Genomic DNA, 19011 nt, shown 5'->3' with positions numbered 1-19011 from the left:
GCAGGAACAATCCTCCTCCTACTCCCCAAGGACCTATTGACTCACCTTCTCCCCAGCCACCAGAGGCCAGACTCCATCTCCGTCCTGCCCCCATAATGAAGCCTCAACAGACATTGGTGTGTGAAGGCTGACCTGAAGGTTGGGAAGGGTCTCAAGTACCTCAGGGCAGGAGGGTCCTGGCCCCAGAACACAGCCCACCAGCAGCTCACTTACTGACTCGGTAGCCCAAGCCCTCGGCATGAATCCTCTTGGCCATGAACTGCCCTTCGATCAGTGCCCGGACCTCCACATCCCCAGGGAATGCTGAGACCTGTCCCCAAGAGAAAGTAGGTATAGAATGAAAACCCCCTGTGGTCCCTTCATCATGTGTGCGTGTGTGTGTGTGTGCGTGTTGTCTGTTTACACACCAGCCCAGACCTGGCATGTCACAGGCCTCCAGTGCAGCACACACATAGCTGGCCTCTTATCGACTACGCACCTGTCACACACGCTCACACAAACACATCACACATACGTGCTCCCAGCCTCACTCATGCTCACTTTGGGGAAGCAGAACATCAGAGAGCTCAGTCTCAGGCTGCCAAGGGTTCAGCTCTGCGCCTTCAGCTCCATGGCCTTGGATAAGTTACATAAAACTTGCTGGACCTCATTTTCTTTCTTAACAAAATGGAGGTTAATAGTGGTACCTGTGTTTCAGGGTGGTTATAATGATCAAATTAGACAACAGTGCCTGGTCTAGGTGTTTGATACTGAGAACCCGGCTGACTCTGAGAATCCACAGCTGTGGCGTGTCCCTCAGGCTAATGCTGACAGGCCTCAGCCCGAGCATTGCCCTGCCTTAGCCCCTGAGACCAGTGACAGACCCTAGGTCTCCCTGACAGACCATGATGGGTTTATGAAAAAAGGAACAAGCGTATCTTCTCTGTATGAACAACAGAAACCAAAGAGACCCTTCATCAGAAGACTGAGATAACCCATATACTTTGTGTAACATTTTCCACCTACAACCCAATATGTAATGACTTCATCAACCGCAAATCTGATGTCAACTCTAACGGCAACAGTTAGTAGACCGTGAGTTACTGAATCCCACGTAGGAAAGGCCACACGGTGTAGCCTCCTGTAAAACAGGAGCTTCAGTGCCAGAGATGGCTGGGTTTGGAAGCTTCCTCCACCACTCAGGCCCTGGTGACTGGGGCACATGATTTAGCATCTTTGGACTTCAGGATACCAGGATACTCTGAGCAGTAAATGAGAGACACAGGAAACCCCCAGCACAGTGCTTCGAGCTAAACAGCAGTCAATAAATTTTTAGTGTCTCCCATCCTAGAGGCTTTTAATCAGGAAGAAATTCCTGATCTGGAGACAGTGTGCATCCTTAGAGCACACTTAGCCTGTCAAGGCAACAAGCTCTGAGACTCTCAGTGGCAATCAGGGGACACTGCCCTAGGTGTTCTGGACTCCTCTTTGTGAGAGAGAATGGCGTCTGCTTTATATCCTGCAGATTCCCCAGCACTGAAATGCACTCTGGCACGCCAAAATGTTTGCTCTAGCAATCGCGGAGTAAATGAACAAAGAAAGTCCCTAGACTAGCAGAACTTGAGAAGCGACTGTTCAATTTAATACCCCAACACGGAGCCAATTTCTCTCCAGTAACACCCCCACACGTACCTTGAGGTTTTCTGCACTAAATCGGTGGCGCCCAATAATTTCAGGGGTGATCTCCATTATGTCAAAATAAAAACCTGAAACGAGACCAGGAAGGGAGCACCTGGGTGGCTCAGTTGGTTGAGCATCTGACTGTTGAGTTCGGCTCAGGTCACGATCTCAGGGTTGTGAGATCGAGCTCCACATCGGGCTCTATGCTGGGTATGGAGTCTGCTTAGAATTCTCTCTCTCCCTCAGCCCCTCCCCCTGCTCATGCTCTCTCTCTAATAAATAAATAAAATAAATAAATAAAAAATAAAAGATTAAAAAAAAAAGACCAGGAAGAGATTTGCTGTTAGTAATCAAAGATAAAAGATAAGCTTCTCGAAGACTTAGGTAAGAATAGGGTGAAATGACCCCACATCTCTGTCCCCCAGAAGACAGGAGAATACCCCTCGGTCTCTGCTCTGCAGCAGGAAGGCTGGGAACTGGAAGGGCCTGGCTAGATGCTCAGAGACAGTTTTGCCCACTCTTACCAGACGGCCGAGGCCAGAGCCGGCTGCCCAGCCGTGCTGGAGATACCGGCACAGGTTTGATGGAGGATGGCACACCCCCTCCCTGCTAAGATGGCCTGGCCCAATGCTGGGTACTTTTCCTAATGAAAGCCTGCATCTGGGGCAGAAAGCTACATAGAGAGGCATGCCAGGGCAGAGCTGGAGCTGTGGCTGCCATCTCTGATGCTGTCACCAGGGGCTCTGAGGGGGACAGAAATGCAGCTCTGGCCTGACCTTCCACTCGAAGCATGAAGAACAGATCATAGGGTCTCACACTAGTTTGGAAGGCCCACAGAGCAGGATAGACAGATAGGGCTTCCCTTGGCTTGCGCCATGGCCCTCCTCTATGCTTTCCCCCGGGGCCCCAGGCCCTATCCCCACTGCCAGCAGCTGCTGCCCTTCACAGGTCTGGGCATCACCGCACAGCCTACCCAGATTCCCACTGTTCCCCATCTCCGTGGACCGCAGTGCCTTAGAGAAATCACTCCAGGAACAGGAAGCCGACTCATCACGGATCTTCTCTCTCATGAGGGAGCCGTTTTTAAAGCTGCAGAAGAGCACACAATCCTGAGGGGGGACCCAGTGCTTGTTCAATGGACCCATGTTTTAGTGAACAATCCCAGGTAGAAGGGCTGCCGGGCAGACCCCCAGTGAATGGCAGAGATCTGAGGTTCTCCCTCTGGTATCGGGCCCAGCAAACATCCCTGGGAATCACTGGGAAATGCACTTGTCCCAGGTTCTGTTTACAGAGGTTGCCACAAAGGCACCCCAGGGAGACACGGGTGGGGTGGGGGGGGAGCTATGGTTTCTACACATTATAGCACCCGGAAAATGGAACTAGACCTACATATTCTCCAATGGCTCCTGGGATCTAGAGGGTTAGAAACTCCTGAGTAGACTCTAGTGGGTTTTCAAAGCTCTGTGATCAGAGTACAAAGCACACCTCTTCCATGATGACTGTCGGGGGCAGGATGTCCTTCCTACTATTTGTTGAAGGTCTACCACATGCTAGGCATCTCATAACACTATAAAGCAAACCTTTCATTCTTCCCATTTTATGTGCAAAGCACAGCTCAGAAATGCCAGGGGGTCTGCCCCAGGTGACACAGGATATAGGTGTTGAGGATGGCATTGGAACCTGGATTTGGGGAGGCCTCTAGATCCTGGGTTCTTCCCCCCCAAGTTCTGCTGTCAGAAAAACCCAATCAGTCCTGGGGTCTCAGCTGCCATAAGAGCCTGCTGAGCAGAATAACTTGAGGGCTCCAGACTGAGCCAGAGCTGCCTATACTCCCTCCTGCCCACCAAGCCTACCACAGGAGCGCCATGTAGTGCTGGGGATCAACCGGATTGCAAAAGATGTGCCCTTCCAGTGCAGGTATGGGCTCCTGGAGCCAGAGAAATAGGGTGTCGCTGGTGCCCAGGCTGACCTGGGAAGAAATGGGCAGAGATGAGGCATGTCTCTGCCTAGGTCCACCGGCCCTGACCCCCATCATTTCACTCCTCATGCTGCAGACCTCAGATTAAATGCCACTTCCTCAGAAAAACCTCCTCTGACCCTCCCACACCATATGGGTCCAAAGTTAGCAACCAGATTTAGGCTCTCATGGAAACTGTGGGCCAATTTTCTAGAACCTAACCACAACTGCATCTAAAGTTTGGGTGACAATTGGTTTCCAAGTGACTTTCCTACTACACCCAGAAGGGCACAAGTTATGTGTTCTTTATTCATCTGGGGAGGTCACAGTCCTCTGGCCCAATGTCTGACCCTCTACCACTGTACCCACCAAGACTGGCCACTGTCAAGGGGACCTGCCTGCCCAGCAAAGGCCATGACTTTCTAAGAAAGAAGATATGAGCAGGCCGTGGGGCCTGGGTCTTCCTATCCCCTCCCCTCAGCTGCCTTTTGGACCCTCTAATAGCAGCAAAGATGCTGTCCCTCATGGCAGAAAGTTCTGGCTTTGCCTGTGTATATGAGAAGTCGCCTTACCGCAATGTCACCTTCCTCCAGCCTCATGCCTGCCAGCGATGCTGAGAATGGAAGGGGAGCCTCTGGTTAGCTGGAGGTCAGAGAGAGCCACAAAGCAAACCACAGTCACCCCCAGGTGGGAGCCAGCCCCCACCTCCCACAACAATCCACATGCTAGGGTAGAAGCAGGAGCAGGATGACCTGAGGGCTCAGGATGGCCCAAGGGAAGATCTCAGGGGTCAAAGGGGATAGTCCCTGGGGTCAGGGCCTCTAATCTAAGCTCACTAAATGTCAAGTGATTGAGTGAAAGGAGAAAGGTGGGAGGGATGGGTGTCCTCCATTGCTGCTGCCATGGGGCGAGGGGGTGGGGGGCGGGGGGGAGGCAGAGCCTTGGATCCAGGAGCCCCACCTCTGAGAACTTGTCCTGTGGGGATAAGGGACAAGACAGGATGTGCAGGTTGACACTATCTGTGCTGCCCAAGCACCGGAAACCCCAGCAACTGCCACCGTAAGGGATGGGAAATAAAGGTAGGACAACAGGAGGGCCCTGGACGACCATTAGAATGATGCTGCACAAAAACATTGCCTGGGTTAGTTAAAATAACACGTTTGCTCATGAGCACAGAAAGGAAGGCAGAAGGACAACTATCAAAATTTTAGCTGTGGTTATCGCTGGGTTAAGACATAATGGATGATTTTTACATCCTTCCTTTGGTCATTCAGATCCTTTCTGCAGGGAAGAGGTATCCCTTTGTGAGTTAAGAAAAAGAACGTTGAGCCTTGGTTAGTCTGTTTGCTTGTTATTGTGGTTGTTTTAATGAAGGAGCAACTAATGCATTATTTAAAACAGCAGCAAACTAAAGGTCAGACTTAGGGAGGGACCAATTGATGGCTACCTGCCTGGTTAAAACTCCACCATTCAGCCTGAAACCGAGGTCCAAGAGAAAGGATTGGAAAGCTGCTTCTCTGTCATTCCTGCTCAAACATGCCCAGAAGCTCACTTCAGTGGTTTAAAAGGCCCATTCTTCCCCCTGACATTCTTCTAGTTGATAGAGGAGGTACAAGGATATGCCTAATGAGACTCAAAGAAGTTATTTTCATTCTGAAAGGAAAGAAGAGATGTAGGCCACAAAAGGGCAGAACTTCCCTAAATTGGTGGTCATATACCAAGTCTTCTTCTCTGAGGGAAGCTAGGCCTCCCAACTTTTAGGGTGAATGGGAACTGGGTCCTGAGTGTCCCCTGGGAGCTTCTTGTCATACACCACAGGCTGGAGTTTCCCCTCAACCCAAGCGACAGAGCATGGAGCTTCCACCTTGCCACTGTGGAAATTGGGCCATTGTCCCCCAGCCTCTGCCTCTCCTTCACCTTTGGACCAGGAACACTGGGATCCCTTCTCCAAACCTTCCTCTGTTAGGTTCTGTACTTTGTGTGTGATAGTCTACAGAAACCGCTCAGGGATGGGAGGGGCCTTTGTCTGGCTCCTGTGGTTACAGGAGAGCCAAGGCTGTCCCTGGAGGGAAAGTCCTAGCCAGGACACCAAGGTGGCCACAAGTGTGGTGGGCATGTGCTAGCTGTGCCCTCAGCTCCAGAGCAGATAGGCTGGAAGCAGACTGAGGAACACCATGAGCATTATTAGTGGTGTTGCCTGTAGTAATAGTAGCAACTTCAGTTGATAGAGGAGGTACAAGGATTTGTATCAGGTTTTTCCCTGATCCCCAAAATACATGCAGGCACTGCAGAAAATATGGATTATAATAATAGTACTAATAATGTAACTGTCGTTATTAAGAATGAATATTAACAAGGACCATTTGCTCTATTTCAAGGCATAAACTCCACTCCTAGAGGTATGTGTATCTCTATTTATTTTTGATGCCCACATCCTGCTAGTGGGTGTTGAAATTGGGAAGAGGGCTGAAGGCAGAAAACAACTGAAAAGAAATGTGTTTAAAAGGAGAGCAAAAAAAAAAAAAAAAAGGAGAGCAAAATACAATGCAGAGCCACGCTCCCTCACCATGGAGAGAAGCAGGAGAGGCTCTAAGAAGGAAGTCAGCCTTCCTTAGGACAGCAGATGTTTACTCCACCTGCTCAACAGCCCCTGTCCTCTGCCACTTCCTTAGAGCAGGAACTTAGGATGGTGATTTGGGGTGGAGTTGCCAGAAAAAATGGAGGACACTCAGTTAAACTGAATTTGAGAGAAACATCCTTCGGGGCATCCCAAATATGCCCAGTATAAAAAAATCATTTGTTATTACGTAGAATTCAAATATTGCATGGGATGCACTTATACTAATTATTCATAGTTCCTCTGAAATTCAAGTCGCACTGGGTATCCTGTACCTGTGTTTGCCTGGCAACCCTAATTTCGTGGCTCGTTAGGAATGGGCTGCCGGGGTGGGGCTGAAAAGCCGCAGTCTGGCGGTACAGTGCAGCTACCTGGCCTTTCTTCAGAGACCGGATGACCCCTCCAGGAGCAGCTAGAAGAGGGACAAAGTGTTTGCATGAGGAATAATTCATACCTACATATCAAATGAAGAGGAGGAAACCCATCAGGGAGGAAGGGCTGGAGGAAGTAAGGCATTTAGTTTGGAACAGAAAAGGTAGTTAGGGAGGGGTGGGCATGACCTCCTTCCTTAATCGCTGATCATTGCCACTTGTGGGGCAACCCTCAGCAGCTCCAGAGAGGGCAGAGTCAGAGCCAAGGTTGGGCATGTACAAGGACTCAGATTTCAGGTCAGCAGAGTGGCAGGCGGCCAGAGAGGAAGGGCCACAGAAGGATTTCCAGAGGCTGGACTGGTCTTCTCAAATGTCCAGCATGGACCAAGTCAGGCTACTTGGAGAGTGAAATCCTCCAAAATACTCACCAGGGTTGTCCCCAGTGAAGGCCACCACTTTGCATCCTGGAGGAAATCCATAGCGCTGGACATAGTAGGAAGAAATGGCCCCCTGAGGAGGAAAAGCAAGCATGCCTCATTGAGGCAAATCCCACCTGCTCAGCACAGCCCTCCAAACTTCAGGTCACAATAACGCTATGTGCTCCAGATCACTGGGCATGCACTCACATCAATCCCTGTCGCAAACCAAAGATGTCCCTACCGTTCACAAAAAGCTGGAGGAGCCCAGCACCGACCTAGAACCAAAAGTATTAGGTCATCCCACTGCCTTGAACACCACTGGATTTTGAGAGGCAGGTAGAACAAACCAATCGCCAACTTGTACTAGTTTTGTAAGCTCCCAATTCTGAAATAGCATTAATGGTAAATAAATAATAAGGGGGCACAGTAAGCAAATTCATGGAAGAAGATAACGCCTCACACCCTCACTCTATCAGCCCAGCAATCTGATTAAGAATAACCAAACACGCGAGTGCACGGGTCAACTTCCTAAAGAAAATAAACCAAAAACAGCAGTGTGGAGGAGGGAACGCCTCTGGGGAGCATGGCCCTCAGAGCTCCTCTAAAGGCAGCTTTTCCCTCTCCCTCTGCCTGCTGCTCCTCCGGCTTGGGCGTTATCTCTCTCTCTGTGTCAAATAAATAAATGAAATCTAAAAAATAAAAAAAGAAAAGAAAAACACTTTTTTCCCTTTTCCTGACTTTATCTCAGTTCCCAAAGTTTAAAACAAATGGTGCATTGTCCTGGTATCTGGAAAGAAAATTTTGCTCCATCCGGAAAAATTTGGATTTACATCAGAATAAGCCATCTCCTGGGAGAGAAATGTCTTAGCCCTGGTTGCCTCAGAAAACAGGCTGAGTCAGGGTTCACATGCAGGTGGCTTATTTGGGGAAGCGATCCCAGGAAATGAGACAGGAATGGAGCCCAACCAAAGTACATGTCGGTCAAGCTGGTCATCACTGTGGGCAATGTCTGAGGAGCGGTGTGTGAAGGATCTGAGGGCTGTCCACCAGGGGACACGACAGGGAGCACAGGTCCCTACTGGTGAAGGCTGCCCCATGGGGTGTTAACTCCCTGGACCTCCAGGTTTGCAGAGCACCAATGTGGAGTGACAGAGGCCCAGGCAGAAAGTGAGATACAGTTCGGGCTGGGTACTGCCTGGTGATAAAGCCGCTGCTGGCAGGGATCCCTGGGTGGCTCAGCGGTTTAATGCCTGCCTTTGGCCCAGGGTGCGATCCTGGAGACCTGGGATCGAGTCCCACATTGGGCTCCCGGCATGGAGCCTGCTTCTCCCTCTGCCTGTGTCTCTGCCTCTCTCTCTTTCTATGTCTATCATGAATAAATAAATAAATAAATAAATAAATCTTAAAAAAAAAAAAAAAAAAGCCGCTGCTGGCAAGACAGATGGGTGAGAAGGCTGCGAGGCAGGGCTGGAAAAGCATCCCATCTCATACATCCCAAGTATTTTCCTGCAGAAAACGAGAAAACTATCTAGGCACTACCCGCATTAGAAGGGATGATGGGAGGGATGCCTGGTGGCTCAGCGGCTGAGCGTCTGCCTTCGGCTCAGGGCGTGACCCCAGGATCCTGGGATAGAGACCTACATTGGGCTCCCTGCATGAAGCCTGCTTCTCCTCTTCCTGTGTCTCTGCCTCTCTCTGTGTCTCTCGTGGATAAACAAAATCTTTTTTTTTTTTTAAGATTTTATTTATTTATTCATGAGAGACACAGAGAGAGAGGCAGAGACACAGGCAGAGGGAGAAGCAGGCTCCATGCAGGGAGCCCGATGTGGGACTCGATCCTGGGTCTCCAGGATCAGGCCCTGGGCTGAAGGTGGCACTAAACCGCCGAGCCACTTGGGCTGCCCAAATAAAATATTTTTTAAAAAAGAAGGGATGATGGGAAACATGGATTCTGCTTGTTCTCCCCCATCACGTGGGTACATCTGTTACAAAGGAAAATACACTTTTCAGAATCAGTTCTTTCCCATTCCTTAGGCTGCTAGACTGTGCATGGGCTCCCTCTGGGAGGGATGTGTTCCTGGCACAGGGCCAATAAAGCCTGCTGCCACAGACCGAACACTGCTCTCCATCTCACACAAAACCAAAAGCCACACATAGAGTACCAATCCCAGAGGCTTGGCCATTTCCTGTTTGCCCTTCCTTACTCTTTCCACTGGCCTTCAGCAGGCCTGGGCCCTGAACTGTCCCCTTCCAGGGCAGAGGATGCCCCTCCCTAAGCTCTGTGCATCGGTGTCCATCTCAGGAAAGTGCTTTTGTGGCTGGAACTCAGAATGGGTAGCACGAGAGGTAGCCTGGTCCTTCTCATGACCCACCCTCCTTCAACCTCTCCCAGCCACAGGGACCTTCTCCTTCCTACCAACATTCAGAACCACCCAGAATTCTCGTTCTTCTAAGTGTGTGGCAGGTGCTCCTACAAAAGGGTTCTGGAGGGGCCCTCTACTCCATCCTCCCCATGGAACAGCCAAAAACATAGTTAACTAGGGGATACCACGGTGTTCACAACCAGTGTCCACTCTGAATGGGCGTGCCATGCTAATGGTTAAATGTTCTCAATCACAGTATTTTGCCTTTTTGCTATGTATTTTGGATACTAACTCCTTGTCAGATATATGGTTTTTAAATATTTTCTCCCATTCTACAGGTTGCCTTTTTGTTTTATGTGCAGGAGCTTTTAAGTTTGCTGTAGTTCTGCTTGTTGATTTTTGCTTTTCTTGCCTTTACTTGGGGTGTCAAATCCAAAAAATCATCACCAACACCTGCTTTCTTGTAGAAGCTTTATGGTTTCAGGTCTTATACTCAAGTCTTTAAACCAATTTTACTTAATTTTTGTGTATGGTATAAGGTAGGGGTCGAGCTTCATTCTTTTGCATGGGGCTGCCCTAAATGTTTTTAATAGGCCAGGCACTATCTTAAACACTTTTTAAAAAATTTTTAAAGGATTTTATTTTTAAGTAATCTCTACACCCTACATGGGAGTCAAACTCACAACCCCCAGATCAAGAGAAGCATGCTCTACTGACTGAGCCAGCCAGTTGCCCCTATGTTAAGCACTTTAAATGCATCAACTTGTTTATTCTAAACAACAACGGCCTAAAGACATAGAAAGTATCATTGTTCCCACTGTTTTAGGAACAATGGAAATGATGAGGAAACTGAGGCATAGATTAAAGTCACAGAGCCAGGGGGCACCTGGGTGGTTCAGTCAGTTGAGCATCTGCTTTTGGCTCAGGTCATGATTGCAGGCTTCTGGGATGGAGCCCTACATCAGGCTCCATGCTCAGTGGAAAGTCTGCTCCTCCCTTTCCCTCACCTGAGTACCTGCTAAATGCAAGGCACTGATCCAGATATTTGACTTCCGTCAGATACTTCTCCTATACTAGACTGAAAATTGTGTCTGCCTGTGTGTAAAGAAATGAATGACTGTGACTCTGTGTATGTGTGTCTATGTTCCATTTTGCTTCCCACAGAAGCTGCCAGCTTTTAAATGAGCTGGAGGGAGACCTACCACAACAGAGCATGATGGTACCGGTGAGCCAAGCTTCTCCTCTAAATGAGGCGCACAGGCACTAAGGCAAGCCTGCGACCAGACTTTGTCCTGGATCTGCAACAAATTCATTCCAGAACCTAAGGAATGAAAGAAACAAGAAACAGGAACAGCTTTTGAAAGGACCTGTTGTGGGGCGCCTGGGTGGCTCACTCGGTTAAGCATCTGCCTTTAGCTCAGGTCGTGATCCTAAGGTCCTGGTATCGAGCCCCATATTGGGCTCCCTGCTCAGTGGGGTGTCTGTTTCTCCCTCTTCTGCTCTCCCTGCTTGTGCTCTCTGTGTGTCAAATACATAAAATCTTAAAAAAAAAAAAAAAAAAAAAAAAAAAGGACCTGTTGTGAAAATGTACAAATCTGGCAGAAAGCCAATCGTTCTTTTGCAGCAAACTTGTACCCGGAGCTCTTTCCCAATGGAACATATACAGTGTGCCTGGGTCATTATGGAACCAGAGAACCAGAGGTCAGCAGGACCCTTACAAACACATGGCCCTACCATGTCCTCCAAACATTCCTCACAGGCTCAAGTTGGAAATAGCCTGGAAATCTGCAGTCTTGAGACCTGACAACATACCGACTAGGAACTGTTCCTTGTATTCCCTGGGGCACAGGGTCTGCTCAGAGGCAGCCCTGTGCTGATGTGGGTCAGCCCTCAGGATTCCCTGATCACATCTAACTTTTCAAGGAGATCACGGAGATCAGGTCGGTAACTCTTTGTGAAGATAATCTGCATCTCCCAAGGCTTTCCTGAGGATGGCAAAGGGGAGAGAAGCCACAGCACACGAGAAGAGCTCTCCTCTTCCTCCTCCACCAGGCCTAGTTAGAGGCAGACAGCTGTTGGCTGGGACGCTGATGCAGTCAGGCACCCAAGTGAGGAGGTAGACCACTAGTAAATTAGGGGGTGACTTCTCAGGTGAAGGAGGAGAGCCCAGTGGAGGGCCCAGCTGAGGCTGTAGAACATGAACTTTGGATGGCCTATGGGAGCAGAGACATGACTCTTCCCAGCAGCACTTAACGGTCCCAGGGTGGGTGTGGTGAATAGGATTCTGCTGGCCCAGCTCCTATGGTGCTACCTGTGGGAAACCTTTACTTCTCCAGATTGTGATTGAACCTTGGGGACCACCGCTTAGTCACCTTACTTTCTCTCCCTGTATGCTAGAATAATATGTGGCACAAGGTAGCACTCAAATAATTCCGGAAGGGGTCCCAGGAGGCTCTGTGCTTTCTGAGACTCTTCTGAAGCCTCACTCATGGGTCTGGGCTCTCGCTCCACACTCTGCTCCCCTCTGCTGTTCACAGGCCTTGTAGCTAAGCTGCTCCCAGATTATGGACTTGCAGAAATTCTGTGAGATAATAAACACCTGTGGTCTTCAGCTGCTAAGCCCTGGGGTCATTCATTACACAGCAGAAGATAACTAATACACTCCCTTCTCAGCAAAAGATGACAGGGCTAAGACTTGCACCCCCCCAGGTGGATGAGGCTTATACTGCCCACAAGCCCACATGCATACTGAACAGGCACCCCATCTCCCCCCGGGACTCTGAAGGCTTACCATCACTGTAGTCGATAGGGGAGTAAGACCCAAGGAATAAGGAAGCAGCAAAACTACTGACCAAAGAAATTCTCTGTGAAAGAAAGAAACACAGTGAGATAGGACTCATTTCCATAAGCGACTGAATACTGTGATATGCACAACACAAGAAGAGTTTTGAAGAGTTCCTCGGGGAGGAAACATTGAGCAAGATGCCTTAGCAATGGCAGTGACTGAGTATCCTGGATACCAGAGTGTCTGAGTATCTGGAATGCTAAGAAATGCCATCCTGGGAGAGCACCTCACTCTGTGGTTTCTGACAGACATATATGGGCATAAAACTATCAAGTCCGACAAAGAGAAAAAACAAGCCTTGTGAAAAAGCCATGCTTAGGGAAGTGGCTTTTCCACCCAGAATCCAGGGACTGTGGTGCCTGTTTTCCATCCTCCGTTTCTGTGGTCTTTCTATCTAGCCACAAGGGAAGTAGGATGTGTAGCCACAGGATTCAGAACCAAGAGAGACTCTCTCGGGGGTTCAGAACAAATGTAAGTGAGAGTTGGCCCCTCAGAAGCCACACGCTCCCAGGCATGAGCTGGAGGAATTGATAATGGATTTCAAATGTCCCCCTGAGAGTCTGTGCTTCCTTGTGCCAGGGCCCCTGGACCACTGCAGAGAATGCCAACACTTCCTGTCCCCGCTCAGGCCACCTTTGTTCCACACGCAGAATCTGGAGGGGGTTTTTCATCTCTGCCCTTCCCTCCACCTCTGGAATCTACATGGCTAATGATGCAAAGTAATCTGGAACTCTGAGTTGTCACATAATAAATTGGATATTGTTATTCCCAAGATTAAAAAGACACTTTGGGGGGCACCGGAGTGATTCAGTCAGTTAAGTGTTTGCCTTCAGCTCAGGTCATGATCCCAGGGTCCTGGGATGGAGCCTCGCATTGGGCTCTCTGTTCAGTGGGGAGCCTGCTTCTCCCTCTCCCTCTGCCTGCCACTCCCCCTGCTTGTGCTTTCTTTCTCTGTCAAATACATACATACATACATACATACATACATACATACATACATACATAAATAAATAAATCTTAAAAAAAAAAAACAAAGGCACTTTGGTTTAACATAAGCTGATCATTTTCTAATTATTCAGAGATGAAAATCACTAGCCACGGTGTGGAGCTGCCTCTCACATGGCATTAAGTGTTGATTTTCAGCAAATGTGGATGAAGAACAAGTCTGAGCTACTGGAACACAGGCTCTGCCTGAAGGGTCATAGCTGGCGACACATGGGTTCAGCTTTCCACATTTCCAGAGAAAACATCGAGCCCACACCAATCAAGTGCCTGATAGCCATCCTGCACTTAACCAGGCAGGAAACTGAACAGACAGAGACTTAAAGGCACCCTGATCTCCTACTCTGGTGGCACTGGTCTCCACTGCTCCCACCCTGCCCCTGACCTCTGCCCCACCTGGTCAGAAGAGGCCCTGACTGACTTCTCTTTCCCATGATTTCATTCTTTCCCTTCTTTGGAAATGGCCTGACAGTGAGAAATAAGCAAACTGAATACATACCTTTTTTAACATCTGCTAATCAATGTTTGTGGCCAACGCACATGAGCTGTATTTATGCTAACGGAAAGTAGTATAAAGAAATTAACTGTGACTTAAACAGGAACATTTAACCAACCTCTGTATGTGAGTAGGCCTCAGGATTCTGCTGGTAAATCTTTGCAATTTGGTTTCCTGTAAAACGCTGGAAAAAGAGTACAAAATCTTAAAAATCCTACGTGCAACGATCATCTCCAGAAAGTGAGGCTCGCAGAGCATGTGCTCTGGATATTAGTTAACACCATGAAAGCTTTATAAAGGCCTCAAATCTAGAAATGTTTGCTGAACACCCTTAGAGGATCAGCCTTGCTCCTCATCCCGCACAGTGACTTTGTGAACCAAGGGCACCTGTGCAGGAGACACAAGAATGTTCCCCACCCCTATTCTTTTTATGTCAGGTGGCCCAAGGAGGGGCCAAGGGCAGCTAGCCCTGAAATGGTGACTGAAGCCAGCAGGAAAAGGCATTCTTTTCATTCATGTATTTATTTATATTTTTCCAGGAACTGCCTAAGTGCTTTACGTACATTGACTCCTTTCAGCTTCAAAACTGCCTAAAGTGTAAGTGCTATTTTTACCCCCAGGTGAGAGGCTGAAGTGAAGATGCCACCATCACCCACACAGGGCACAGTCACATTCATGCCTCGGCTCCCTACTGGGCAGCAGGAGGCCCGCCCTTGCTCATGGGCAGCAGAGGGAGGCAGGAAAGCCCTTAGCAAAACCAGGGACCAGAGGGCCCAGACCTGGCTCGGTAGGGGCGATGACACCCACAGGGCATCATGTGATCCCCACTGGGGCAAGTCACGGGCTGTGTGCTCCCAGACACCTGGAGAGAAGAGACCAGAGCCAGCAACTGAACCAGATCTTCCTCTGGGGCCAACCCTAGTCCCCAGCCCCTGGCAGGCACTACACACCTCATAAGCACGGGAGCCGGTGAGGCTGCTGAGAGCCTGGGCCCCGCCCACGGCGGCCTCCAGCTGGCGGCACTGAGCTGTGGTGCTGGAGTCCATCCACACAGGGCTGTCCTTGATGGAGAAACAAGCCTGGAAAGGGAGAAGAAAGGCACAGGCTTGAACTCTGCCTGCTGACTCTGGGAGCTGCCCTGGCACTGGTGGTCACGCTGCCAATCGCAGCAGGTGTGGGCACCTCCTCCCTGGATGCGACCTTGGAAGACCAGCCAGCAAGCCCTACCTGCCTAAACCTCCCCCTGGCCTGGTGGAGTCTCTCCCCAGAAAGCTCAGGGTGGAAGGTTCTGATGAGGACACCTGAGCACCATGGCCAACACTGGAGGTGAGCAGGGCAGCGGGGCAGCCAGGGTGGCTAGAGCTGCAGCCAAGTGCAGTTTCACAGGGGCATTTGAAGCCAGGGAACATGAAGACAGAGCCTGCTTCCCAGCATCATTAGGAGGCACCGTGCCCCAAGGGGAGATCCCTGAGGGAAAAACTGGGATGTGCCAGACAGGAAGGGACCCCGGATGACGGCTATCAGCACCTGACCCTCTGTCCAGGCACCAGGTATATCCCTCGGGAGGCTGGGCGGACCATGTTCACAGCACTACCGCCCGAGCCAAGTTCCTATACCCTTGACAACGCACAAAAGCCCCAGATTTCAGGGCCCACAGGGGCTTGGGCCCTTCTCCCCATGGTTACCTGCAGCTGCTTATGTAACAAGAGGTCTGGTGACAGGTTTGTTAGCACCTGGCTGGCCCCAGTCTTCCAGTAGACACTTCCATGTTGCTGTCAAGGGAAAATCCAAGCACACGTTCACACAGCCACACACGATATCACCTCCTGAAGACACAGAAAGACTCTGGACCACACACCAAACAACTGGGCTCCAAGCCAGGCCCAACACCTTCTTAGTCACAGAATTCCTCACCTTTTATGAGTCTTGGTTTTCCTTTCTAGAAGATGATAACTCTGCCCTGTCCACCCCAAAACTTATAGGAAAGGCCCAAGAAAGAATTATTGGTCTGAATTTTGGTACCTCTGTAAAACTGTATTTATTTATTTATTTTTTAAATATTTTTTTCTTTATTTATTTATGATAGTCACACACAGAGAGAGAGAGAGGCAGAGACACAGGCAGAGGGAGAAGCAGGCTCCATGCACCGGGAGCCCGATGTGGGACTCGATCCTGGGTTTCCAGGATCGCACCCTGGGCCAAAGGCAGGCGCCAAACCACTGCGCCACCCAGGGATCCCCAAAACTGTATTTAAATATCTTGCTCATAATCTTATCTGAAATTCACTCCTTCATTCGCTTACCCATTCATTCATTCAACATTTATTGGGAACCTAGATCATGCCAGGCAATGGGATGGATGAATAGGATAGTGTGGTCCCGATTCTCTACAATATTGTAATCGAATCAGAGAAAAAGACACAAACACACAATTACAAAACCCTGTGGATGTGCAGTGGCAGGACGGTGGGGACACAGAGGAGGGGCATCCAACAAGCTGGTAGAAGTGGACAGGATTAGCAGGAAAGGTACCTGGCGATGAGTGTGGGGGTGCTCCATGCAGAGAGCAACCACAGGTGAGACAGGCTGGCAGGTGTGGGGAATGGAGAGTTTCAGGCGGGAGGGAGGTATGGGAGCTACAGGGAGAGGTGGCAGCCTGGAGGGCCTGAAGGTCCGTGCTCAGGAGGTTGGAGCTTATCTTTGAGGCGTGGGAACTCTGGATTAGCATGGGAGTGACAATGCCAGGGCTGAATGGAGGAAAGGGTTTGGGGAGTCATGGAGCAGGTATGCGAGAGGCAGGGAGGCCCAAGCAGAAGCGCAGAGAAAAATGACAAATATTTGGCCTGGCGCAAGAGATGCAGGATTAGAGAAGAGGTGGTAGATTCAGGAGTCATGTAACAAATCAACAGGACATAGGGACCCCTTTGATGTGGGGTCAGGGATGATAGGTGGATTGTGACCCTGGAGGAGGCTGGAGCATTCACAGAGCATATGAGAAGTTGGAGGTGTTCTTAGGACACCCAGCCATGGGGTTGGGGGACTCTCAGGAGAGAGAGGGTGTCCCAGCCTGGGGTTCAGGTAAGAGAAGTGGATGAGATCCCCCAGGGAATCTGTTTAACAAGGACTAGGAGCATTAAATTCCTGTTCAGTGGGGGACAGGAGAAGAGGTGGCTTCGGAAAAATTAGTGAGTCCTCTAACGAGGATGTGAAAGCAGGCTAACCCAGCATGGAACAAAGTTGATTCAGAGAACAAGACTCAACTTGGGTCCTGACTCCTGCTCCCAGCAGCTGTGTGACCTTGGGTAAGTGACATCACCCCTCTGTGCCTCAGTGTCCCTATGTAAATGGCAACGGTGTAGCTAAAACTTAAAAGAGGTTTTTATGCACTATTCTATGTATTTAACACTATTCACATCGACCCTATGGCAGATGAGGGCACGGAGTCACCAGAAAGCTAGATGACGTGCCTGGGTCACTGCTTGTAAATGGTGGGCCTGGGGACACAGTCAGGGAACAGAGCTCCCATGCTCACTGTGCCCCAACAACACTTCATAAAATTACTGTAACGATTAGGTTAAATAGTATACAATGAAGGGTGCCTGGGTGGCACGGATGGTTAAGTAGCAGACTTGGTTTTGGCTCAGGTCATGATCTCAGGGTCATGAGCCCCATGTCACGCTGGTGCCAGGTCTGCTTGAGATCCTCTCTCCCTCTCCCTCTGCCCTTCCCCCAGTTCATACAAGTGCCCGCTTTCTCTCTAAAAAGATTTAAAAAAGAATATATGTAAAACACTTGACACTGCACCTAGCATCCACTAAGTGCTCAGTCAGCATTTGTTATTATTTTTACTAATACTTCTACTACTAAAACTGCCATTATCAGGAGTATAATTTCTGACTTTGCTTCTACTTCCAGGAAACAGAAAAACAATTTTGGTGCTCCCAAGCAGGCATCGTAAATGCACGTCAAACACTTCCTCCACCCCATTAGAGGACCTCTAACCGGTTCCTCCTCACCCAGCGTCCCATTCTATATAATGCTTCACAGTACCAGCTGCTTCGGGTCCTTCAGCAAGGAGGCAAGCTACACACCCTCCACAGCAGAAGTGCCATAGGGGTCTTTACCAACAACAGAATGTGTGCAGTGGCTCTCAAGAACAAGCACTCCCTCTGGGGGAGCCCTGCACCCCCACCCCATAGCCACCCCACAAGGCGCAAAGAGGCTGCTACAGACAAACCTGGCCTGCCCCAGACAGGGCGAGGACTTGAGAGAAGTCGAAGCCCAACGCCTTCATCCTCTCCAATATGGTATCCAAAGCCTGAGAAGACAAACGGAGCCCACGGTGACTATCCTAACCATGGAGTCACACAAAGCCCACGGTGACTATCCTAACCACGGAGTCACACAAACCCACAAGCCTCAGCACTGAAACCTAAGTGCTGGCTATTACCCCAGGGATGAAAAAGCACTGGTGGCAGGGATGTATAAGCATTAGAATAATTCATTACAGTAGGCACCAATCAAATAAGAAGGTGAACTATGGTAAAAACAGTTTGGGTAATGGAATCGGAAACCACTGGCCCTCAAATTCTGCTTCTCTACTTTGTGACTCCCAAGCACTCAGGAAGAGCAAAACCAAGGTGGATCAAATTGTGTTTTTTTTCTATTTGCATTTCAACCCACTGGACTAGTGGCATGCCTTCACTGCAACAGAGAAGTGAAGAGCAAACTAGACGGCCCCCATCAGAGAGGGACCAGGAGTTGGCTCCCCGTGTCCAGGAGCACCAGGCTGGAAGGAGTAGGTAGAGATGGTGGCCATTTGTCCCAATTCCCATTCCACCCTCCACCATCTGGGTGCGTTCTTCTTTCTTGCAAGACCCCAGGTGTGGGATAAATGGTACTGCCCAACAGAGCCTGACCCTCCCCAAAGATTTCAGGGCAGGAATTAGGGATTCATTCCAGGCTGCATTTCCCTTGAGGGCAGAGCAGCTACTGGAGCTCTGACCCGACTCCGCCATTCCCACCCTATGCTGGGAGGGCTCCTTTTCACAGTCCTGGCTATGGCTGCCAACTTGGCCCTCCTGGTCAAACCTCGAGCAGGGAGTGGGGCACAGCTAGAAGAGGTCCAATGCTGGGAGGCTGCTCACAATTAGAAATCATGTGGCTCCACTCCCAAGCCTGGCTCTCTATCCATTGCTCATCACCCCGAGTGAAGGTCCCAACCTATCAGAAACCCCTGACATTATCACTGGGATCTCTAGACACTGGCTCTTGCCTGTCACC

General features: G+C 49.7%; 1 protein-coding gene across 4 annotated transcripts in view; it reads right to left on the bottom strand.

Annotated features, from left to right (window-relative positions):
* The window catches only part of XYLB (xylulokinase), a 53299-nt gene that overhangs the window by 22176 nt on the left and 12112 nt on the right, over positions 1–19011 (bottom strand). For all 4 annotated transcript variants that reach the window (XR_003141857.3, XM_025461273.3, XM_025461274.3 and 1 more), the window contains 12 exons: positions 17966–18046; positions 15415–15501; positions 14680–14808; positions 13848–13913; positions 12178–12250; positions 10589–10707; positions 7033–7114; positions 4189–4229; positions 3513–3628; positions 2633–2748; positions 1672–1745; positions 214–310 (listed from right to left, as the gene is read on the bottom strand). Coding sequence is in view for 3 of the 4 variants with exons in the window: in XM_025461273.3 (XP_025317058.1) it covers positions 214–310; positions 1672–1745; positions 2633–2748; positions 3513–3628; positions 4189–4229; positions 7033–7114; positions 10589–10707; positions 12178–12250; positions 13848–13913; positions 14680–14808; positions 15415–15501; positions 17966–18046 (1081 nt within the window). In the remaining variant the exon portion in view is untranslated. The remainder of the gene's footprint in view (positions 1–213; positions 311–1671; positions 1746–2632; positions 2749–3512; positions 3629–4188; positions 4230–7032; positions 7115–10588; positions 10708–12177; positions 12251–13847; positions 13914–14679; positions 14809–15414; positions 15502–17965; positions 18047–19011) is intronic.

This window comes from Canis lupus, chromosome 23 (assembly GCF_003254725.2).
Source record: "Canis lupus dingo isolate Sandy chromosome 23, ASM325472v2, whole genome shotgun sequence".
Lineage (NCBI taxonomy): Eukaryota > Metazoa > Chordata > Mammalia > Carnivora > Canidae > Canis > Canis lupus.
Note: the sequence above shows the minus strand (reverse complement) of the source record. Positions and strands in the feature narration are given on the sequence as shown.